The 23615-nt window shown below is 42.1% G+C and overlaps 1 protein-coding gene across 1 annotated transcript in view; it reads left to right on the top strand.

Moving 5' to 3' along the window:
- LOC121869752 (hemocyte protein-glutamine gamma-glutamyltransferase-like) overlaps positions 1 to 23615 on the top strand; it is a 54992-nt gene that overhangs the window by 20881 nt on the left and 10496 nt on the right. Inside the window, exons 2-10 of the mRNA XM_042371325.1 lie at positions 8012 to 8133; positions 10139 to 10345; positions 11543 to 11673; positions 11839 to 11977; positions 14064 to 14290; positions 14415 to 14592; positions 14851 to 15105; positions 21590 to 21771; positions 22918 to 23157. Of these exons, the coding sequence (XP_042227259.1) occupies positions 8022 to 8133; positions 10139 to 10345; positions 11543 to 11673; positions 11839 to 11977; positions 14064 to 14290; positions 14415 to 14592; positions 14851 to 15105; positions 21590 to 21771; positions 22918 to 23157 (1671 nt within the window). The 5' untranslated portion in view covers positions 8012 to 8021. The remainder of the gene's footprint in view (positions 1 to 8011; positions 8134 to 10138; positions 10346 to 11542; positions 11674 to 11838; positions 11978 to 14063; positions 14291 to 14414; positions 14593 to 14850; positions 15106 to 21589; positions 21772 to 22917; positions 23158 to 23615) is intronic.

Here is a 23615-nt window from a genome sequence, read left to right as displayed (position 1 = left end):
TATGTACCTACACTGTCTAGGTGCAGTGTTTATGTTCCTACACTGTTCAGGTGCAGTGTTTGTTCCTACACTGTCTAGGTGCAGTGTTTATGTACCTACACTGTCTAGGTGCAGTGTTTATGTACCTACACTGTCTAGTGCAGTGTTTATGTACCCACACCATCTAGGTGCAGTGTTTATGTCCTACACTGTCTAGGTGCAGTGTTTGCAGTGTATGCCACACTGTCTAGGTGCAGTGTTTATGTTCCACACTGTTCAGGGTGCAGTGTTTATGTACCCACACTGTTCAGGTGCAGTGTTTATGCACTCCACACTGTTCAGGTGCAGGGTGCAGTGTTTATGTACCCCACACTGTCTAGGTGCAGTGTTTATGTACCCACACTGTCTAGGTGCAGTGTTTATGTACCAGGGTGCACACCCACACTGTCTAGTGGTGCAGTGTTTATGTACCCACACTGTCTAGGTGCAGTGTTTATGTACCTACTGTCTAGGGGTGCAGGCTATGCACTGTCTAGGGTGCAGTGCTTGGTGTTCCCACACTGTCTAGGGGTGTTTATGTACCCCACACTGTCTGGTGCAGTGTTTATGTTCCTACACTGTCTAGGTGCAGTGTTTATAAGTTCTGTTCAGGTGCAGGTTTATGTTCCCCACACTAGTCTAGGTGCAGTGTTTATGTTCCACACCGTCTAGGTGCAGTGTTTATGTAAATTCCACAATGTAGGTGCAGTGTTTATGTACCCACACTGTCTAGGTGCAGTGTTTATGTTCACACTGTCTAGGTGCAGTGTTTTGTGTACTCTACACTGTCCTACACTGTCTAGGTGCAGTGTTTATGTACTCACACTGTCTAGGTGCAGGTTTATGTTTATGCACCACACTGTCTAGGTGCAGTGTTTATGTCACCAGCAGTGTTTATGTACACACTGTTCAGGGTGCAGTGTTTATGTACCTACACTGTCTAGGTGCAGTGTTTATGTACCCACACTGTCTAGGTGCAGTGTTTATGTACTCACACTGTTCAGGTGCAGTGTTTATGTACCTGCCACTGTCTAGGTGCAGTGTTTATACCCACATTCTGCCCAGGTGCAGTGTTTATGTACCTACACTGTTCAGGTGTGCAGTGTTTTGATACCTACACTGTCTAGGGTGTGCAGTGTTTATGTACTATTAATTGCTCAGGTGCAGTGTTTATGTACCCACACTGTCTAGGTGCAGTGTTTATGTACCTACACTGGCTCAGGTGCAGTGTTTATGTTCCTACACTGTCTAGGTGCAGTGTTTATGGTACCTCCACACTGTCTAGGTGCAGTGTTTGTGTACCCACACTGTCTAGGTGCAGTGTTTATGTTCCACACTGTTCAGGGGGTGCAGTGTTTATGCACCCCACACTGTCTAGGTGTGCTGTGTTTATACCCAAGCACTGTCTAGGTGTGCAGTGTTTATGTACCTCACACTGTCTAGGGTGCAGTGTTTATGTTCCCACACTGTCTAGGTGCAGGTTTATGTACCTACACTTGCCTGCAGTGTTTATGTACCCACACTGTCTAGGCAGTGTTTATGTTCCTTACACTGTCTAGGTGCAGTGTTTATAAGTTCTACACCTCTGTCTAGGGGTGCAGGTTTATGTACCACACTGTCTAGGTGCAGTGTTTATGTACCTACACTGTCTAGGTGCAGTGTTTATGTTCCACACTGTCTAGGTGCAGTGTTTATGTACCTACACTGTCTAGGTGCAGTGTTTATGTTCCTACACTGTCTAGGTGCAGTGTTTAGATACCTACACTGTCTAGGTAGTGTTTATGTACCTACACTGTCTAGGTGCAGTGTTTATGTACCTACACTGTCTAGGTGCAGTGTTTATGTACCTACACTGTCTAGGTGCAGTGTTTATGTACCTACACTGTCTAGGTGCAGTGTTTAGATACCTACACTGTCTAGGTTCACTAGGTTCGGTGTTTATACACATGTAGTGTTACAACCTTCACACCCTCTTCTACGACTCACTGGAGGATGTATAATCAACCCATAGGCCCATTATATCAGAGGAGATTTTGAAATAACAGCTTCTCTTAACAAAGATATTAAATGTTAAACACAGACCCTTACCTTATTTCTGGCTAACAACCCACTGACAGCTGATAGGTGTTTATTTTAATACCACTGTACCCATTAAAACTGGTTTAATCAAAATACAGCTTTAAAATTACAACACAATATATTTAACAACAAAATATAATAAATATGTGCTCTCCGTCCTTGTGCATACTGTACAAAAGGCCACAAATCAATTAACTCAGAATAATGTTTTCTCCATCAAACACAGTGCTCTCTCACTACTACAATATTCTTTAGACTATAATGAACATATTACACTTTAGTTAACACCATAATTATCCATGACTGCCCAGATAATAATAGATGAATATGCACCACAAGCTGCTTGGCCCTCCTACCCTCCACAACCTAGCTACCGAGAGACCGCCAAAAACTACTTCTTAGTCTTTCATAACTGTATAAAAAATAAGAATACATTCTTCAAAGTTTACATAATGAAACAAATACTAGTATACATACTTATGTAAAATAATCAAGACTTTTTTAAAGTCTTTACCAAAAACTTGGAAATTCGATTCTAAAGAAAAACGGGAAACAACAGAAACTAAATACAATGGGTAACTGAAACAAATATTGAGGGAAAGGGGAGACGACCGTAACAGTAGGTTCAGTGTACCTACATTTTGTGTATACATTATATACTGCATGTATACCTGCACTGTTCATTTCTAAGTACACACTAAATCAATGTGAAGTTTTATAATTTACTGAATATCTATCTATCTATCTATCTATCTACTCTTAATTTCGTGTATGGAAGTTTGTTGTCACGTTGTCTTCACTATCATCACCGAGGTTATAATGTTTGCATTTTACATAACTTTACTGTATATGTAATATTTCCCCAAAAATAGCCGGTTTTCGTTGTTACCGGTTTTCGGAATGCCAGATTGGAGAGGGAGCTGGACTGTAAAACGTGCCAGGGCGTTTATATTATGAAGGAGCGGCGGCCCAGTGTGACCTTCAGCGATCACTGTTACCATGTTGTTGGCCAGCTACGTGTGTTCCCCGGCCGGCTGGCTGGCGGGCTTCCCATTCACCCATTACCTACTGACACCTGTTTCGTTTCACACTGACATTTAAGTAATATAAATTCGTTATCAGAATTTAGTTAACTTATTCAAAGAGTTGTTTTTGGTGTAGGTGGTTGTTTTATTAGTATTGTTAGTGTATGGTGAGGAGTTTGTCATTATGTAATAGTAAATGATGGCTTTTGTTTGGTTCTCCTTGGTCAGCTAAACTCACTGAGGGCTTACCGTTGTTTCTATACCTGTACTGTGCACCTAGCTACTGTATACCTGTAATGTATACTTGTACTGTATACCTGTACTGTTTACTTATACTGCATACCAGTACTGTACACTTGTACTGCTTACCTGTACTGTATACCTGTACTGTATACCTGTAATGTGTACTTGTACTGTATACATTTTACTAGACACAAAAAATGAGAATCAGAAAAATATTAAAAGTTGGCTAGCCCTCATGGCGAACAGGGAAGCAACTTGCATAAGTCTTCCCCTGCCTCTTCACCATCAAGACTCCTGCCGTGCCTCCTCGTGGCAACACACGGTAATTGGGTGCCTTGTGGGCCCACGCTAGACCAGCATGGGATCTCAGAGTAGCAGTGGGCCCCAGAGGGGCGGCACATAGGCCCACTGGCATGTGGACATGTTTTGGCACCTACCAGCCATTGCCCCGCTGCCTTGCAGATTAACCTTGGTAGGTATAAGGCAACGGGAGTAAACCCCAAACGAAAAATCTGTGGTGTAGCCCCACATGAGACAGACATGCTTACAGAGCTCCAACAAGCCTCCATCGGCAAAATAGGCGGAAGAGGTGACCACTGTGGAAACCCAACGACTACACCGGTGGACGAAGGCAATGCCTGATGGACAGGCCACTAAGGCGAAACCCAACAAACTGGGCTATCGGCAATTTATTGTAACTCTCCCTCTCCCCAGTCATTGCACCACTGGATCAGGAAAAGGTAGAGCCAAGATGTGTGGTTACAGCCTGCTCTCCTGTCTCACCACTAAGATCAACTCACACGCAGCCATCATCCAGTTCATCATACCTCTCGTCATTATCAGAACCCCTATACCCCCAAAAGTCCTTTGGCGATGGGTACAGGCAGAGATGACTGCTGGGAGTCTCTAGTCACAACTCTGCACATGGGCAGCACAGATAAGATGGTCGTTTATGCACTGAAATCTAGCCAGCAGTTCAATCCGGTCCTGTCTGTGCGACTGAGCAGCCCTTTCAAGGAGCCACTCTGCTCACCCCACATGGGGAGGGGGCTAGAAAAGGTGCACTAAACATAGCCTGCCTAAAAACCCAACCTGCTTGGGCAACCGCACCCAGTAAGGTCATCCGTATGCGGTCGAAAACACAGTCAAAATCACAGATCCAAACAAAAACAAACCATAGAACCTCTTATGGTCGCTGCATGGAATGTCAGAACCCTTCTGGATACTGGCACAAATGAGTGTCCTGAAAGAAGAACTGCCCTTGTGACAAAAGAGCTGGCTAGATATAACATCGACATAGCAGCCATCAGTAAGTCCCGGCTCCCAGCTGAGGGCTAGCTCACAGAACGGGGGTCTGGCTATATACCTTCTTCTGGAAGGGTAAGCCTGCTGTGGAGGGAAACTTCATTTATGGAGTTGGCTTTGCCATCTGCCAATGCGTCCTACACAGGCTAACTGAAATGCCTATTGGGATCAACAAGCGCCTCATGACGCTTTGAGTCCCACTGAATCACTCACGTCATGCCTTTTTCATCAGTGCATACGCCCCAACACTGGATGCAGAGGATGACATCAAGGAGGCTGTTTATGCCAACCTTACTAATCTCTATCCCCAGAGAAGACAAGGTTGTGCTCCTTGGCGACTTCAATGCCATAGTTGGCAGAGATGCAAGCATTTGACAGGGAACCATAGGGAGAAATGGACTAGGCAAGTGTAATGCCAACGGCCTACTCCTCCTCAGCAAGTGTGCTGTGCACAGCCTCACTATAACCAATACCTTGTTTCGGCAGGTCGACAAATTCAAGGGTTCGTGGCAACACCCACGATCCAAACACTGGCATCTCATTGACTACATCATTGTCAGAGAGAGAGATCGCCGAGATGTCCTCATCACCCGTGCCATGTGTGGCTCAGACCACTGTGACACTAATCATGGAATTGTCAGAGCCAAGCTCTCACTTCACGTTGCCCCAAAACGGCGAAGGCAACAAGACTCCAGAAGAGGTTTTAATACTAAGCATCTGGAAGGCCCAGCAGTTGCACATGCTTTCAGAGAGCAGCTCGAACATGTGCTAATAAACAACCCAACAGCAAACAACGCGAATCCCAGTGCTGAATGGGATACTCTCAACACTGTCATGACAAAAACCTGCAGAGACCCTCGGCCAGATCAAAGGAATACACCAGGACTGGTTTGATGAAATTGACCCGGCAATCAAAGTACTCATTGATGATAAATGTGCTGCTTTTACTGACTGGCAGAACAAACCTCAGTCTCGGACCAAAGCTGATACCTTCCGCAAGAAGAAAGCGGCAGCCCAGCGGGAACTTCGCATTCTTAAGAATGACTGGCTTAAAAATTAAGCATGTAAAATACAAAAACCTGCAGATCAGCACAAGATGCGCGAATTTTTCAATTCCATTAAAACATTTTATGGGCCAACCACTCTTGGAGCAGCCCCCTCTGCTCATCTGACGGTAACTCCATAATTAAAGACGATGAAGGCCTACTGGAAAGAGCACTACCATTCATTACTCAACCAAAACACTGACTACCCAGCAGGTCCCTCAGCATCCAGAGCTGACCCACCTCAACAATCATCCTTCCCTGGATGAGGTAGTTACTGCCATCAAACAGATGAAAAATAACAAAGCCTCAGGTGTATAAAGCAGGAGGCCCTCTGCTTACCAGCCGTCTCCACTCTCTCCTGGAGAATATATAGGAAAAGGATGAAATCCCCGAAGCTCTTAAAGATGCTTCTATTGTCAATATTTATAAGAACAAGGGAGACCGGTCAGACTGTGGCAACTACAGTGGGATCTCGCTGCCCTCCATAGCTGGGGAGATTATTGCCCAAGTCCTCCTAAACAGACTCTTTCCTAAGGCGGAAAACTTCCTCCCAGAATCTCAATGTTGTTTTAGATCATCACGTGGCACCACTGACATAATCTTTGCAGAGAACAGCGTCGTGACCTGTACACGGCTTTCATCGAATTTACCAAGGCCTTCGACTCAGTCAACAGGGAAGTCCTCTGGTGGACCCTCAGCCATTTTGGCTGCCCACCAAAATTCAGCGCCATTGTGCAGTAAAACCACGATGGCATGAATGGCAGTGTCCTACACAACGGCATCCAGTCAGAGTTCTTCCTCATCCAAACAGGGGTTAAACAAGGCTGTGTACTGGCACCAACTCTCTTTTCCATTGTCTTAGCTGCCTTCCTTACTCGTGTCGGTGCCAATTTAACCAGCAGGGTGAACATCGAGTACTGGGTGAAGGGGGGGTCTTTTCAACATAAGATGACTCCAGGCAAGAACAAAGGTGTCGGCAACTTCCATTACTGAACTTCAGTACGCAGATGACCTCACCCTTGTTGCTCACACTGAACATGACCTACGGGAGATCCTAAACACCTACGCAGATGTGTATGCGCACTTCGGCCTTGAGGTGAATGTACGTAAGACTCAGATTCTCTTTCAAGCTGCCCAGGTTCAGACACACCTCCAACATCCATCCAGCTTAACGGCTCTACCCTCTCTAATGTTACCCACTTTCGGTATCTCGGCTCCCACCTGTCCACCACCACAGACATCGATGAAGAGATTCAGCTCCGGATCAGATGTGCATCTCAAGCCTTTCGTGGACTCTGAAACCGTGTCTTCAGCTGAAGGGAGCTGAAATTATCTACAAAGCTCCATGTATATCGAGCAGTAATCCTCCCCATCCTTTTATATGGCAGTGAGACATGGGTCACATACAGGAAGGCACTTGAAAACTTTCATCAACGTAGTCTACGTTCCATCCTCCGAGTTTGCTGGGAAGACAAGAGAATAATTGCCAGTATTCTTGCTGACACCAACTATAGGAGCATCGAGGCTACCATTATCCATGAACAGCTACGCTGGACAGGCCATGTTACCCTCATGGACGACAGTAGACTGCCAAAGCAGCTACTTTACAGTCACCTAACGAATAGTAAAAGTAACACCGGCGGGCAATTTAAAAGGTATAAGGGTAGTCTTAAGACACCTGAAAAAGTGCCAAATCTTCCCCCTCACCTGGGAGTCAATTACTCCACATCGTAACGCTTGGAGGAGCACCACATGAGAAGGTGTCAATACTTTTGAGTTAGCCCGCCTGCAAACCGAGGCAGACAAACGCCAACGCTGGAAAGACGCTGCCGCCACCCTTCCCACACTAGATGCAGCCCTCCACTTGTGCAATGAATGTGGACGACCCTGCCGGTCCCGTATCGGCCTCTTTAGTCACCTCAAAACTCACCAACCTAGATGACATCCCTAAGAACTCTTATCATTGTATCATAGCTGGATGATCGTCAAACTTGATTCCGAGTGACAGCAAAACAGTAGTATAGTTATATTGTTTCTCTAAATTCATTATTAAAGTATAAATAAATATAGACTATGTATAGTTATGAAACATTGAGCATCAAATGATCGTCTACTACGTTCCGTACTGATAAAAAAAAAGTTTTTACCTAACTATTCATGAATGTTATCATGAATATACTTTAATAATGTATTCATATTCGGAAAAAAATTATTTTTGGTGTTTGTATTCTCATTCATAATAATTTGAAGTATTCGCATTCCTGTATTTACTCACTCCCTGTTATACTCTCACAGATCATCCAACATGTCACGTAGTCGTTCCGGCTCTGGCTACAACAATTGGGTCAGCGGTCTGCGGAATGACTTCTCTCGAAGCCTTGAAAACCGTCGACGAGCTGAAGCCGAAGCTGAAAAACGTAAGTAATATTGTCTATTAATGTGGCATTTAATATTTCTTTTTGTGTTATTTGGCTTCACTTACGTGTATTAGTAAGTCCTGTAGAGGTCCAGGGCATTATATCTCCCTAGAACCTAGGTGATGTTGGGTCACCTCACCGCTACAATACAGTGGAGGATGTTTTGTGGGTATTATTTTAGTTTCGGTCATCCGGGGAATCTTGGTGATTTAAAACTTTGGAATCAGTAGTTAAAAAATTCTAAGACACTTTTCTTCTATGACGTATCCCCTGCAAACGACTCACATATGCTGGGGGTGGGGGGAGGGGGGGCGGAGTCCCCCAGTTAGGAAGTTAGATCAGGTCATTTGTGAGGGAAACTAGTGATCGTAAAGATAAACTTTCTAAGATTCCCATGTTGTCTGAAAGTAAAACTTTACCATTTCGTGTAGCTACCACAGGAAAACTATAGCCTACCACCCCTCATTGCTGGTACCTGGGCCCCTGCCTGCCACCCCACATAGCTGGTACCTGGGCCCCTGCCTGCCACCCCTCATAGCTGGTACCTGGGCCCCTGCCTGCCACCCCTCATGGCTAGTACCTGGGCCCCTGCCTGCCACCCCTCATGGCTGAAGTACCTGGGCCCCTGCCTGCCACCCCTCATAGCTGGTACCTGGGCCCCTGCCTGCCACCCCTCATAGCCACCCTGCCTCATATACCCCCCTGGCTGGCACCTGGGCCCCTGCCTGCCACCCTCATAGCTGGTGCCTGGGACCCCTCATAGCTGGTACCTGGGCCCTGCCTGCCACCCCACCTGGGGTCCTGGTACCTGGGCCTGCTGCCACCCCTGCTGGCAGCCCCTGGCTGGCACCTGGGCCCCTGCCTGCCACCCCTCATAGCTGGTACCTGGGCCCCTGCCTGCCACCCTCATGGCTAGTACCTGGGCCCCTGCCTGCCACCCCCTCATGGGTACCTGGGCCCCTGCCCCTCATGGCTGTACCTGGCCCCTGCTCACACCTCATAGCTGGTACCTGGGCCCCTGCTTGCCACCCCTCATAGCTGGTACCTGGGCCCCTGCTCACCCTCATAGCTTGTACCTGGGCCCCTGCCTGCCCCTCATAGCTGGTACCTGGGCCCCTGCCTGCCACCTCATAGCTGGTACCTGGGCCCCTGCCTGCCACCCCTCATAGCTTGTACCTGGGCCCCTGCCTGCCACCCTCACACCTGCCCCTGCCTGTCACCCCTCATAGCTGGTACCTGGGCCCCTGCCACCCATCAGCTGGTACCTGGGCCCCTGCCTGCCACCCTCATAGCTGGTACCTGGGCCCTGCTTGCCACCCCTCAGCTGGTACCTGGGCCCCTGCCTGCCACCCCTCATAGCTGGTACCTGGGCCCCTGCCTGCCACCCCTCAGCCACCTGGGCCCCTGCCCACCTCATAGCTGGTACCTGGGCCCCTGCCTGCCACCTCATAGCTGGGGCCCCTGCCTGCCACCCCACATAGCTGGTACCTGGGCCCCTGGCCACCCCTCAGCTGGTACCTGGGCCCCTGCCCACCCCTCATAGCTGGTACCTGGGCCCTGCCTCCCCCATGGCTATGGTACCTGGGCCCTGCCTGTCACCCCTCATAGCTGGTACCTGGGCCCCTGCCTGCCACCCCTCATAGCTGGTACCCGGGCCCCTGCCTGCCACCCCTCATAGCTGGTACCCGGGCCCCTGCCTGCCACCCCTCATAGCTGGTACCTGGGCCCCTGCCTGCCACCTCTCATAGCTGGTACCCGGGCCCCTGCCTGCCACCCCTCATAACTCCCAGCTCAGTTAATAATGTATATTCTACTTGCAGCTCCCAGTTCAGTTAACAGTTAATGTTCTACTTGCAGCTCCAAGTTCAGTTAACAGTTAATGTTCTACTTGCAGCTCCCAGTTCAGTTAACAGTTAATGTTCTACTTGCATCATCCAGTTCAGTTAACAGTTAATGTTCTACTTGCAGCACCCAGTTCAGTTAACAGTTAATGTTCTACTTGCAGCTCCCAGTTCAGCTAACAAAGTAGATCGTGTCCACTGGTACATCAAGGACAATGCCAAAACCCACAACACCATCAAGTATGACCTGGTACATGATGACAAGGACCCAAAGCCAGTACTGCGTCGTGGCCAGACCTTCTACCTGGCTATCAGGTTCAGGAATGACGTTGACATAAAGCGGGATCGTATTGTCCTTAACTTCAAGTTTGGTAAGTTCTTTGTCTCTTCTTGCATAGTATTTAAGATCATTTTGATTGTTGTTTGTGAAGTAAAGAAATATTTTCTCACTTACTTGTTTTCAGAAATTTAACTTATACTATCAGTTTTTAGTGGGCTGACAGGAAGTAAACATATAGTTGACTCATATGCCTCAGAATTCAGTATTATAAGGCATTTTCTATACGCAAAAAATGTCATATTTATTGTTACATTCTAGATATAGCTACTTCACTCCTGAGCAGTTGCTCCAAGTATATAAGGGATTCATTCGTCCTAACTTGGAGTACTGCTCTCATATCTGGGGTGGCTCTTCTTCTGTCCAACTGTTAGATAGGGTGGAATCAAAGGCATTTCGTCTTATTAACTCTCCTCCTTTAGTCGACAATCTCTCTTCCCTTTCTCTTCACCACAATGTTGCTTCACTCTCTCTATTTTACAGGTACTTTAACGGGCAATGTTTAGGTGGATTTGGCATCCTGTGTACCGCCGGCAAGGCCGTGGGTTCGTAACACGTCTTGTCCGCGGTGCCCACTGTTTCTCTGTGGATGTCGGTCACACGAGAATAACCCGTTATAGTACCTCCTTCTTTCCTCACAGCCAAACTGTGGAATGCTCTGCCTTCTTCTGTGTTTCCATACTTATACAATGTGTCTCACTTTAAAAGGTTGGTTTTCCGGCATCTTCGTGGTGTAGATTAACACAATACAGTATAACCTTTTTCTTCTCTATTTTCAGTTTTTTTCTGTTCTTATTTTTTGCCCCCACACACACACACACAGGTGGTTTGACCTGTGCCTGGGTGGGCTAATTCTCAAAAAAAAAAAAACACAGTAGTATTCTGAAATATATACTATCATGATGTGTAATTAGTGCAGGCTCAATCCTATTCTAATTAAATTCTAGTAACAGTAGGGGTCTGCTCAGTAGAAAGTGGGTTTCTACAACTAGTGTTAAGTAAGGAGAATACTTTACAGTTTAGTACAGTACAGTTTAATACAGTTCAGTTTAATACAGTACAGTACTGTAATTCTATAGGGACATGATCTAGCTGTGGTGAGATGCCAGAGCTATCTCATCTTGAGCACTTGTTTGAACTAACTGTTGTTCCATTGCTGGTACCTTTGATGCAGCTGATTGAGGTGTCAGGTAATCAGTACTGTAATATATAAGGCCATATCTGTGTGCAGGACCCAAGCCATCTGTTCAGAAGGGCACCATGGCTGTAGTTACTGTGCAGAACACTAAATTCACCAAGACTAAGGATGAATGGGACTGTCGCATTGACCCTGGAACTCGTGGAAATGATCTTGTGCTGCAGGTAATGATCTTAATATAATTTAACTATATATGTAGTTATCTTGTGCCATGTTATCCTCATGCTCATGTACAATATGTAAATATTATTTGTGGTATGGGTCAATCAACATAAGATCAAATGTCTTGTGTGGATTTACTGTGGTAATAATTTTGACTCATGTTCCAGGTGTACTCTCCAGCAAGTGCCATGGTAGGCATATGGCGTCTCGATGTTCGCACTGGTCTCCAGGACATTAATCAACCAGGAATGGAACTCTTCTCTGAAGAGACTGACTGCTTCATCCTCTTCAATCCTTGGTGCAAAGGTTAGCAAATTAAACTCTTTGGTTTATTAAGGCAACATGAAGGAGACTGATTATGGAAAGATTCTCTACATGATTGACTAGTGATTTTATTCCTCTAAATCAGTGGTTCCCAAAAATTTGAGGTTGTGACCCTAAATACAATCTTGTCCTGGCCTGGTCACCCTAAGTGCGAGTGCATGTAGTGTTAATTACCAATCATTTTGATATGTTGTGTTTATTCACAAAGTTTTATTTAATTAATTTAAATTACTAACACATTATGAATTTCAATAAGTTTTTAATTGAACGAAATGAAAAACAAATTTTCATGAAAATGAGACTTTATTATACAATTCAGTCGCCTAAATAACTCAACCAGAATTTTTCAGTGGCTAACATGATGCTGCTTTATTCTTGGGGTGAGCTTTTTAAGGTTTGATTCTATGGTGATAAATTTTAATAATTATAAGAATTAATTTCGGTAACTTTTTTTTAATCAGACAAATGAAAAGTGTATGCACAGGTTGGACCTCACTAATCTGGGAAGCTTGGGACCAGACCGGTTCTGGGTTAGCAAAAATTCCAAACCATCAAAGCTGAGGTTTAAAAAAGGCAAAATAATGAATAAAATGTACTGGTACCAATACAACTTACATCAGCATAAATCTAGCCCGGGCTTACTAGACCTCTTTATGACAAAGTGCTAGTGCTATGACACACGTCTACTGTACATTGAACATTCGCTTTATGTCATTCACTATACTGTATGGGAATTCACATACTATACAGTATTTACAGAACTAAACAAAGAATTTATTTGAAAGGCTCTGTAACATTCAATGCCGTAATATCCTAACTACGGGGGTTAGTTATACTGTACAGACTTTTCCCTGAGAAAAAGCCATCATTTTGAGCAACATATCATTGTACTCGAATGTACTACTCTAAAGGGCTAAAAAAAAATTTATCTTGTACAAATTATGTGATGTTTGTACTAAAATTAATCACTATCGTGCAAGGATTACAGCAATGCAAGTTATATGCTGCTCAGTTTAGTCTGTGACATTTAATAAGATAAAAACGTTAAGCCTAAAATCACTTCCATCCCTTTAAACCTTATCACCCACTGCCATCTGCCTCCCCTGCTGGCAGGGAGGAGGGGGAGGGGGAGGTGGAGGTTGGGTATTGACAGATTTTTTTTTAGATTGCCCCCGAGGGGGCTAGTTTATTGGGCACCCCCTTACATCCTGTGCAAGGTGAAGCACAGAAGCGTTTACAGCGCCCATGTGGGAAGCATGCGGAGTTCATGCTTGCCTTTATGACTCATAGCATTACTGTTGACTTTTAGTAGTTGTGGAACATATCCTAATTTTACCAATAAGAGTACTGTAAGTATATTCACTATATGCGTCCCGATTCATTGAAATTGCTGGATTATGTTACCATCTGTTTTACCAAACTAACATAGAAAGGAGAAAAAAATACTATATGACACTTCTTAGCATTAAAAAAAACACGCACTCATCCGCTCAAAACCGAAACGCCATCATGGTCGTTGAGTGTCAAACATCCAAAACTCGAAAAATAAGGCTTATTTGCGTCTGCTCAAATGCCTCAATTTCATTATAAACCAACTTGAATGAAAGAAGATACTTAAAAATTGGCTATTGTACGAACCATATACACAAGTGTTATAAATTAAGAATAACAGAAAATTTGGGAAATGGATTTTTAACACCAGCGACCATAATGGAGGTTAATTACAACGTTTGATAAGGGAAAAATCCAGATTTTCTCAGTGGCTACCATGATACTGCTTTATTTTGTGGGTGAGCTCCTGTGAGTTTGAAATCTGTAACCTGATAAGATGAAAAATAACCAAAAGTACTCTGTGGAATATTCTTTTGAAGGAAAATTGTAATACGGTATTAAATAATTACAGTATAAGGTATTTGAGTTTTAACTAACCTTGTTCAGTAGATTGTATAAAATGTATTTCATAATGTTGTTAATGATTCAAGTGTTTTTCTATGCATTTCTGAAATATTATTACCCCTGTATAATTTGTGATATAAACTATATGTAGAAATATTTTATTCATTTGCAGATGATTCTGTATATGTAGAAGATGATGTAAAAAGGCAGGAATATGTGATCAATGACAAGGGTAAGGTGTATGTGGGCGCCTATAGAAAATCTCGAGGTCGAGCTTGGGCTTATGGCCAGTTCGATGATGTGGCTCTTCCTGTGGCTGTTTACATCTTGGAGCTGAGTCGAGTTGCCGACGCTGAACGTGGTAACCCGGTTAGGGTCGTGCGAGGAATTTCTGCAGGAGTAAGTAACACTTCCTGTCTACACTCTATAACATTATTATAATTTTCATATCAAAAAGAGCTGATTGAAAATTTTAGTTTTTAATAAAATAATAGAGCTGCTCTTCAACTGTACATTATTTCAGGTAAATGATTCAGACGAGGAAGGCATCTTAAGCGGACGATGGGACGGGGAGTACAGTGATGGTGTGGCGCCTTACAGGTGGACTGGAAGTGTCAGAATTTTGGAAGAGTTTGTGAAAAATGGATATAAACCCGTCAAGTATGGACAATGCTGGGTCTTTTCAGCGCTTGTCACCACAAGTAAGGCATAACTACTACAAGAACTTTTCCATTTTTCCATAATTTATTGTCTTTATTTTTTTGTGGTGTCAGTACATAATTTTTGTAATTTTTTGCTGTACAACACCACCAACCTTTTAGTGAAGAGATCTGTATATACTTGTCAATAGTCATTACTTGGTTATGGTAAAAAACTTAGAGAGCATCATTGTAAAATTAATTGTAACAGGTGAAAAATGACTTCATGACACACAATTATTACCCTTTATTTGTCACCAGTCTGCCGTTCTCTGGGCATCCCCTGCCGGTCCATAACCAACTTTGTCTCTGCCCATGACACCAATTCCTCTCTCACCATCGACAAGTTCTTTGACAAAGAGGGCAATGAACTTGAAGGTGGACCCGATGGTGAGAATTGGGATTCTGTTTGGAATTTCCACGTTTGGAATGACGTGTGGATGGCTCGCAATGATCTTCCACCAGGCTATGGAGGCTGGCAGGCAATTGATGCCACACCTCAGGAAGAGAGTGATCGTGAGTATACATAAGCAGGTATTTGGGGTCAGCAGGTTCTTCACACAATACAGTACAGTGTGCTAGTAAACTCACAACAACAAAGTCACTGGAAATCATATTACAGTACTGTACATTAATCTCCAGATATTTTGCCAATATGATGAGAAATGTATAAAAACACTAACCAATCAAATAAGATAATTGAACTTCTGTAAAAGCTGGAGAACATATACATACTGTATTTACATTTTTGTTTTTCATTTATAAATTTTAAAAGCCTATGAGGCGTGACGTCATGAAAGTTAGGCTTTCTGATTGATCGAAGACAGGCCTAAGGCCTTCATACTATTGGCTTCAAATTGGCGGGAATTCTCAGGTGGCGAGAAACTCATGACATTGTTACATACCTAAGCTGGTGACCACCAGCCAGTGTGAACAACTGTGACGCAAATTTATAAAATGAACTTACAATTATTAGGTAACAACAGAAAAGTCGTTGGACAGTTGTTACCAAGTGACGTCAAAGAGATGGCAGTACTGTGCTGTATACATGCTTCCAGGAGGTACAAACTCCTCCCACACTGCCAGTAGGTAGGAACTCAGGGTAATAGAGCCTAGCTGAGGTAAAGTACTTGTATTATGCTTATTATAAAACCTCTCCTGTTGACAAAAGCTCAAGGAACTTTCTAAAATTCAGACTGTTGTTTTTATTTATTTTTTCTAATGTGTCTACTAAATGTAGAATTTTATGCTGATTTTAAATGCATAATTCTTTTTTTTTCCGGAAATGAACAGTTCAAGAGATACACGCATAATTTTGGTATGCAATTACACACACTTTCATTGTACCAACCCAATATAAGCAATACACTAGTAGTCATGCTATAGATAATAAAAAAAAATATGATTTTCTGCTACTCGTGATTGTGGTTATTATTGTTGGGATCCTTATTAATAACTTAATTTTAATTTTTTTTAAATAAATCTTGTGATTGAGGTCATCAACTAAACCTAACCTAACCTAACCTAACCAAGGCTATTAACTTCATATAATTTTCGTGTGATTGCACTCATTAACTAAAGGAGAACTAACCTAACCCAACCTAACCTAACCTAATGCAACAGAAATATTGGCATAATTTGTTAACGGCTCATTTCCAATGATAAAACAATTACATATTTTAAATCAGCATAAAATTGTACATTAATAGGTAAATTTAAAAAAAAAGTAATACTATCCAAATACAGGAAAAGGCTCCAGCTGAGCATTTTAACATTTCTCATGTTGACAACAGCTGAATATTTTACTTTTACTTTTTACTTTTATCCTCTTTGCCACCGATCGGCTCGTTAGCCGCTTGGGCGGTCGGTCATGTCTCTGGTATGCACTGTTGGCAAGTGCTGGGCATGTACAGTACTGGCTTCTGAATATATAACAACCTGCTCCAGTGTTGGTCAAGTCTGGTCTTGAAACAGCTCACACTCAATGCTGTCACAACACTTTCTGGTAGATTGTTCCAAGAGTTCACAACTCTCACTCCAAAAAAGTTCGTCCTCCTAGTTTTCTGGACCTGTTGCTTATTCAACCTTGAGCTGTGACCCTTTGTGGGGCGGGTGTCTGCCAGCTCCAGGTATGGATACTCAACCATGTACAAGGGGTCCTCATAGAAGGTGGTTCATTGGGACCAGAAAAAAGCCACTGATAATGAAATTGCGTGCTTATAAATGGGAATTAATTTCCATAATTAATAGGAATAGGGTTTAATCAGGACCATCACATTGTAAGTGACTCCTATAAATTTTGGTTTGGTATCTTTTGATATTTATACTGTAGTATGTATATACAGTGGCCCCTCGGTTAACGAACTCAATCCGTTCCAGAAGGTCGTTCGTTAACCGAAACGTTCGTTAACCGAAACCATTGTTTCAATGGGTTTTTGGGTAATTGGTTCCAGCTCACCGAAAATTTCCTAAATTCAACAAAAATGGTAGAAAAGTTCACTTACTTTGAGGTGTGTATGTAGAAGGCTCCTGGATGATGATGATGATGATGGGATTTAGAATGGGGGTGGAGGAGAAGGAAGAAGAGAAGGCATTGGGGTGGAAGAGAAGTCACCCCATGGTGCCATTTCACCCATAAAATTTTAGCTCTCTGGTTTAATTCAAGATTATTTTCTTTAAATCAACGCTGCACTGCATTATATATTGTCAATATATAAAATATATTTCAAAATGACCAATAATTTGCTTGGAAACACAGAAAAAAAGCGTTTAGTTGAAGAGAGTCTCAAGCAAGATGTTACCTCCAGTGAAAACAGAGAGAGACTGACGCCTGTTTGCTGTGTTAAGAGGCTGGATGCCGCGCATTAAACTAGTCACTTTACCTTCAATTTTGTTCAATAATTGTTAAAATGACTAAAAAATTGAATATTAAACTTTTAAAATTATTGAATAGTATAAACTTCTTGATATTTACAAAAATAGTAAGGAATTTAAGCCCTAGAACCGATTAATGTATTGGCGGACTGATACTAAAGCTGGTTGCCCGGTCAGTGCAAGCGAAAACATGTTGAGGTCGGTTCGTAAGAAGTTCGTTAAGCGAAATTTTTTTCGTTAACCGAATTGAAGATCCTTATGGAAGGCAGTTCGTTAATCGAAATTACGTTAACCGAGGTGTTCGTTAAACGAGGGTCACTGTATATATATATATATATATATATATATATATATATATATATATATATATATATATATATATATATATATATATATATATATATATATATATATATATATATATATATATATATATATATATATATATATATATATATATATATATATATATATATATATATATATATATATATATATATATATATATATATATATATATATATATATATATATATATATATATATATATATATATATATATATATATATATATATATATCTTAGAATCATTTGATTTCACATTATTTTATGAAATTATTTAACTTTATAACTTATTTAAGGTACTTAAAGTCGTTTAGGGTCGGTGTGTTAGTGCGGCACAAGCTACCTAACCACACACTCATTTCAGTGAAAATGGTTCATTGAGACATGCTCACCACTTTTCTTATGAAATGTAACTTCTAATTTCACATCCATCCCATAGCTACTATGCTTCCTTTTAGCAACTTAACCACCTTGCTTTGCTCTGGACCTGATGTCACCAAAGACACAACAAAGTTAATAATTATAGTTCTGGGCGTACTTCAAAATAATGCCTGTGGACACAGGTGACTGGTACTGAGCCTGTATAGCACAGGTGAGAAGAATGACCTTGAAGAGAATGGGAGGCGGGCAGGAATTTCAATCACTCAAACACTTGTGCTCCCAAAGATTGATGGATTTCAGCCATAGAATCCTCTAAACTGTGGAGACTTTTTATTTGTAGGTCCACAATTATTTGACCAATTAAGTGCAAAACCACTTATAATGAAGACACTTATAACAAGGATCCTGTGTTGTGCTCTTTGAGATGTTTTTAAACTTCAATTTGGGTCTCCCCTTGCCCCGTCTGTAATATAAGCTAGGCAGTTTCAGGCGTTTTAATCTCTCTGGATAACTGAGGTGCTGTAGTGCAGGCACCAGTCTGGTTCCCTATTTTTTATTTTTTCAATCAACTGATGGTGCCTAGCATATCTCGGGACCAGATGGGGTGACAGTACTCCAGGCGGGGAAGCACCTCACTCTTGAAGATCTTTATGAGGGACGGACCGTCTAAATATATGAACGACCTTATAAGACCTACTAGTTCAGTTGTTTAATTCACCTATTTCTCACAATGGCCTGAGATCTTCAGTTCATAGTCATCATACACAACCAGGTCCTTTTCACATTTAGTCTCCATTAATGCAGTTTCTTTGTCCCGTTGGAACATGTGATACCCCTCCTTACTGTTGGTGTGACCCAGGTGTATCTTCTTGCACTTCATGCTATCGAATCTTAACAGCCATTTCTTCCACCACTCTTGAAATTGACAGATATCTTGCTGTAGCTCTTCACAGTCTATTTGGTTCTTAATTTCCCTTGTCACAGGTACACATTAAGATTTTGTGCCATTAATCACTACACGCTGCTTTCGGTCATGAAAAAAGTCTTCGATCCACGCTAGGATCCTTCCCCAAATCCTGTACCCTTCCAGTATAATTCTCAGCCTTTCATGGGGTCGCTGTTGAAAGCCTTGGCAAAATCTAGGTACCTATATATTGTCAATATTTCCACCCTGTTCTGGAATTGAGTCCAAACATCCAGTATGCTGTACCTTGAGAAATTATGTTAAGCAGGAGCTTCCCGACATAAAATCGTGTTGGCAATCCTTTACAAAGCTGTTTCCTCGTAGATGTTCCATCATGGCATCTCTTATAATGCTCTTAAGTAATTTACATACTATGCTGGTCAGGCTCACTGGTCTTAAGTTATTCGTGGAGTGACGATCGCCGTTCTTGAAGATAGGACTCACATAAGCCACTTTCCAGTCACTGGGACCTTTTGCTCATCCAGGCATCTACAGAATAGGATCTTCAGGGGCTCAGCAAGCTGGGATGTACCACATCAGGGCCCGGACTCTTATGAACCTTTAGCTTTGACAATTGATTTCTTATAACTTCTTCTGTGAACTCAATGAGGGTCAGCGCTGTGTAGAACCGTCTGTCCTCAAACACAGGAAGATTGTTCGCATCCTCTCGTGAACACCGAGGAAAAGAAGCTGTTCAATGCCTCTGCCTTCTCCTGGTCAAAATATGCGTAACTACCCTCTTCAAGCCTCAGGTTCGATACACCTACTCGCATTTTTAATTTCGATTTTGCGTAGTGGTAGATAGAAAGCATTTTGTTTTGACGTGACCTCACTCGCAGTCCGCCTCTGGAACTCTTTTTCAACCCTTCTACACACTGACTTTGCTTGGTTCCTGGATCTAGCATACAACCTCCTGTCCTGCTCATCATTTGTCCTAACCCATGTCTTGAATTTCTGAGTTGTTTTTTTTTTACTTTGTCGACCGCCGCATGGTTCATGTGTAATGGTCTCGTATTCCTAGAGGCACTGGGTTTGGTCTTGGGTATATATTTATCGATCAAATGGTTCACTTTACTAGTTATGATATTCAGCGTAGTGTCTGCGTTCTTATACCTTACTGACTCAGGCCAGTGGATACCCCTCATCTCCTCCGTCATCCCGTTGTAATTACCCTCATAATATCTGAACCTTGGCCTGGTTATGTCGTGCACCAAGTAACAGTTAAATCTGAAGGACGACATTACCGTACCCTCCTCGTTAGTTATGATGAGGTCCAGCAGTTAGGGTGTTTGCTCCCCTCTGTAATGAATCGAATCTTAACATGTTGGCATAGAAAATTATCTCTCAGAGTTTCTACAAAAAGAGTAGCGGGGTTATTAAGGTCATTTGGCGTGGTTTCATTTCTCCAGTCGATGTTGCCATAGTTAAAGTCCGCCCTGACAAGGAGGTGGCTAGGGTTGAATGCTGTTGCATTGTCAATTAAGGCTCTTATGTTTCTTTGGTTTAATAAGTTACTGTTTGGCTATCTGTAGATGCATCCGATAATGAGTAAATCTCTCCCCTTTATTTCAATTTTACACCACTTTGATTCTTCAAAAATATCTTCCCCTGCACCTTCACTAGGTTGGTTCTTAGGTCTTGCCAAGCATATATAACCACACCCGTTTTGCAAGTTGCTTGAGAAAGGTTCGTAAATGAGTCGTACCCGTCAATATTGAACTCACATTCCTCTGAATCGATTCTCCTGTTCTTGTACAGAAGTTCTATAACACCTGCTATATCAGGTTGATGTACCTTCAGTAGTGTTTCAAACTCCACTCTCTTTTCAAGAATGTGTCAGTATTAGCGTACAGTACATGACTTCCAAACCAGAATTTGTCCTCGATAACGTCTCTGATCTTAGTAATGACTCCGGCCTCTTCCTGGGAGGGGTGGTTTCTCATGTTGACAACAGCGGAATACAAGCCTCAGTAACTATATGAGATAATGTACCAATAAATAATAAACAAGAAGACTTGCTATTTTTAAAGTCTTAAAAATATTATAAACAAAACATTTTATCTACATTTAGAAAATAATTTTTGGTATTTTCAGAAGAAACAAACAAATGTCTTATAATTCTTCCATAAGTAATAACAAATTGGATCTTGTTAACTAGTTTTTAACATTTATGTTAATACATATGAATATTAACATTTAGTGTAGCAGTATGAGCACCCATCATCTCTCTCTCTCTGTCTCCTCAAACAAGTTTCTACACTATAACAGTGTATGTAAAGTGAGACCATAAATTTAAGATTTTATAAGAGGAGGATGACCCCAGACCATCATCTTAAGCCTTGTTACTGTAGGTAAACCCTGGCTGGACATGTCTCTACTTGCCAGATGTGCTACTATTTTTTATTTTTTTTTATTTTACCATTTTATTTCTTGCAGACAAAATGCAGTGCGGACCTGTATCCTTGCAAGCTATCAGACGGGGTGACATTGGTCTGAACTATGATGCCCCATTTGTATTTGCTGAAGTTAATGCTGACATCATGCACTGGGGAGAGGATGAGAACAGTGACTGGGGCTGGAGTCGTATGAAGATGAACAAGTACCACATCGGTCGTGCGGTGAGTGTAGTTTTCTCTCGTGCTGAAACATGTCATGTGAAGGCTTGTACTTTAGTTTGGTTATGTGTGATTTTGTTTGTCTGTGGACCAGCTTTATGGCATATACAGTATGAGGTATCAGTCCTATCTAGCCTTGTTTTTAGTACGGTTGAACCTCGATTTACGCGGTTCTCGTTTACGCTTTTGGTCATTTACGCGGTACCTTGCCAGAACCGGGATGCCCGATTTACGCGGTAAATGTGGTCATTTACGCGGGTGAAGTATAATTTGTTTATTTACTGAAGATATTTGTTTTAGCTTATAAAATTCATACAAATTACCCGGTCAGAATATAATTTACATTGCTGGAATTCTTATAAGATTGTGATTTTTTTAAATATAAACATCATGGAATTTGCATTAGACATACAAATTTTAGATCTAATGTAAGAATTTTGATTACAAAGAGTCAAAATTTTATCTTGTGTGCAAAATATATGACGTTTATATTCAAAATATTCCTGGTCTTGCAAGGAATCCAGCAATGTCAATTATATTATCCTAACTTTAGTCTGAGGTATTATTTATTACTAAACCTTAAAATCTAGTGTTTTCACCCAAACATTTCTCAGAGAGGGAGGAGCCAGCGAGCGTGGGAAGAGGGGGGGAGGGGGGGCAGGAGTTGAGTCCATTATTTGAATGGACATTAACCTGGCGACTGTTTTTCTCTTAAATATTAATTGTGTGTGTCATAAAATTTAGATGTTATTTTTACTACAACTACGTATTGTGCCAGAAAAAGTGGAGTTTGGAAGTCGGTCCAGTCTCTATTTCAATTAATCCCATATGTTCTGTTATTTCATTTACACGTTTCTCGTTTTACGCGCTACTCCGCAGGTTCAATTGACCGCGTAAATCGGGGACCACTGTACTGTACAGTATTATTCAACCAGATATCATCTTACTATTGGGTCAGATGGCAGGATATTTATAAGATTTCTTAAATATATTTATACTAGGGAAAAATAAGACTCCCTGGTGCGCTGATGTTACTCAGGGCAGTCAGTCACAACAGTTAAACAATATACAATAAATAAAACAAGAGGTAAACAATATACAATAAGAGATCACCAAACAAAAATATACTCAATGTGTGTCACCCTACAGATACTTACCAGGAACCCAGGTAAGGATGACGATGACGGGGACGCTGATCAGGAGGATGTAGTGAATGATTACAAGAACGCTGAGGGCACACAGGCCGAGCGTCTGGCCATCCACAACGCCATCCGTGGGTCAAGCCGTGCCCAGCAATACTATCAGTACAATAAGGACATAAAGGAGGATGTTTTCTTTGATTTGATTGACATTGACAAAATCTCAATTGGTGAACCATTCCAGGTCAAGGTAAGATTGTGTAGTAAATACCTTATTGTGATTTTTTTCATATTAATTAGTTTTTGTTTATCATTTATTTAATTCCTGTATCTCTACACTAGCTCTTGAATGGCCTTTTTTGCTTTCTCTAGATACAATAGAGGGTAGGTGGGTGGGTGGGCTAGTGGTACCATAGTGGGTGGGTGGGCTATATAGTAGGTGGGTGGGCCAGTGGTACCATAGTGGGTGGGTGGGCTAGTGGTGTTATAGTAGGTGGGTGGGCCAGTGGTACCATAGTGGGTGGGTGGGCTAGTGGTGTCATAGTAGGTGGGTGGGCTAGTGGTGCCTTAGTAGGTGGGTGGGTGGGAGGTTCTAAAACACCTGCTCTTTCAGGCTCACTTGGAACTTGTGGTTTCAAAATTTTTTGTTAGTTATATTTGATTTTTTATATATTTGTATCTCTTTTTGTTTCTGAATTTGTGATTGAC

This window comes from Homarus americanus, unplaced genomic scaffold (assembly GCF_018991925.1).
Source record: "Homarus americanus isolate GMGI-L3 unplaced genomic scaffold, GMGI_Hamer_2.0 scaffold23578, whole genome shotgun sequence".
Classification (NCBI taxonomy): Eukaryota; Metazoa; Arthropoda; class Malacostraca; order Decapoda; family Nephropidae; genus Homarus; species Homarus americanus.
The sequence above is the reverse complement of the archived record's forward strand: the minus strand, read 5'-3'. Positions and strand labels throughout refer to the sequence as shown.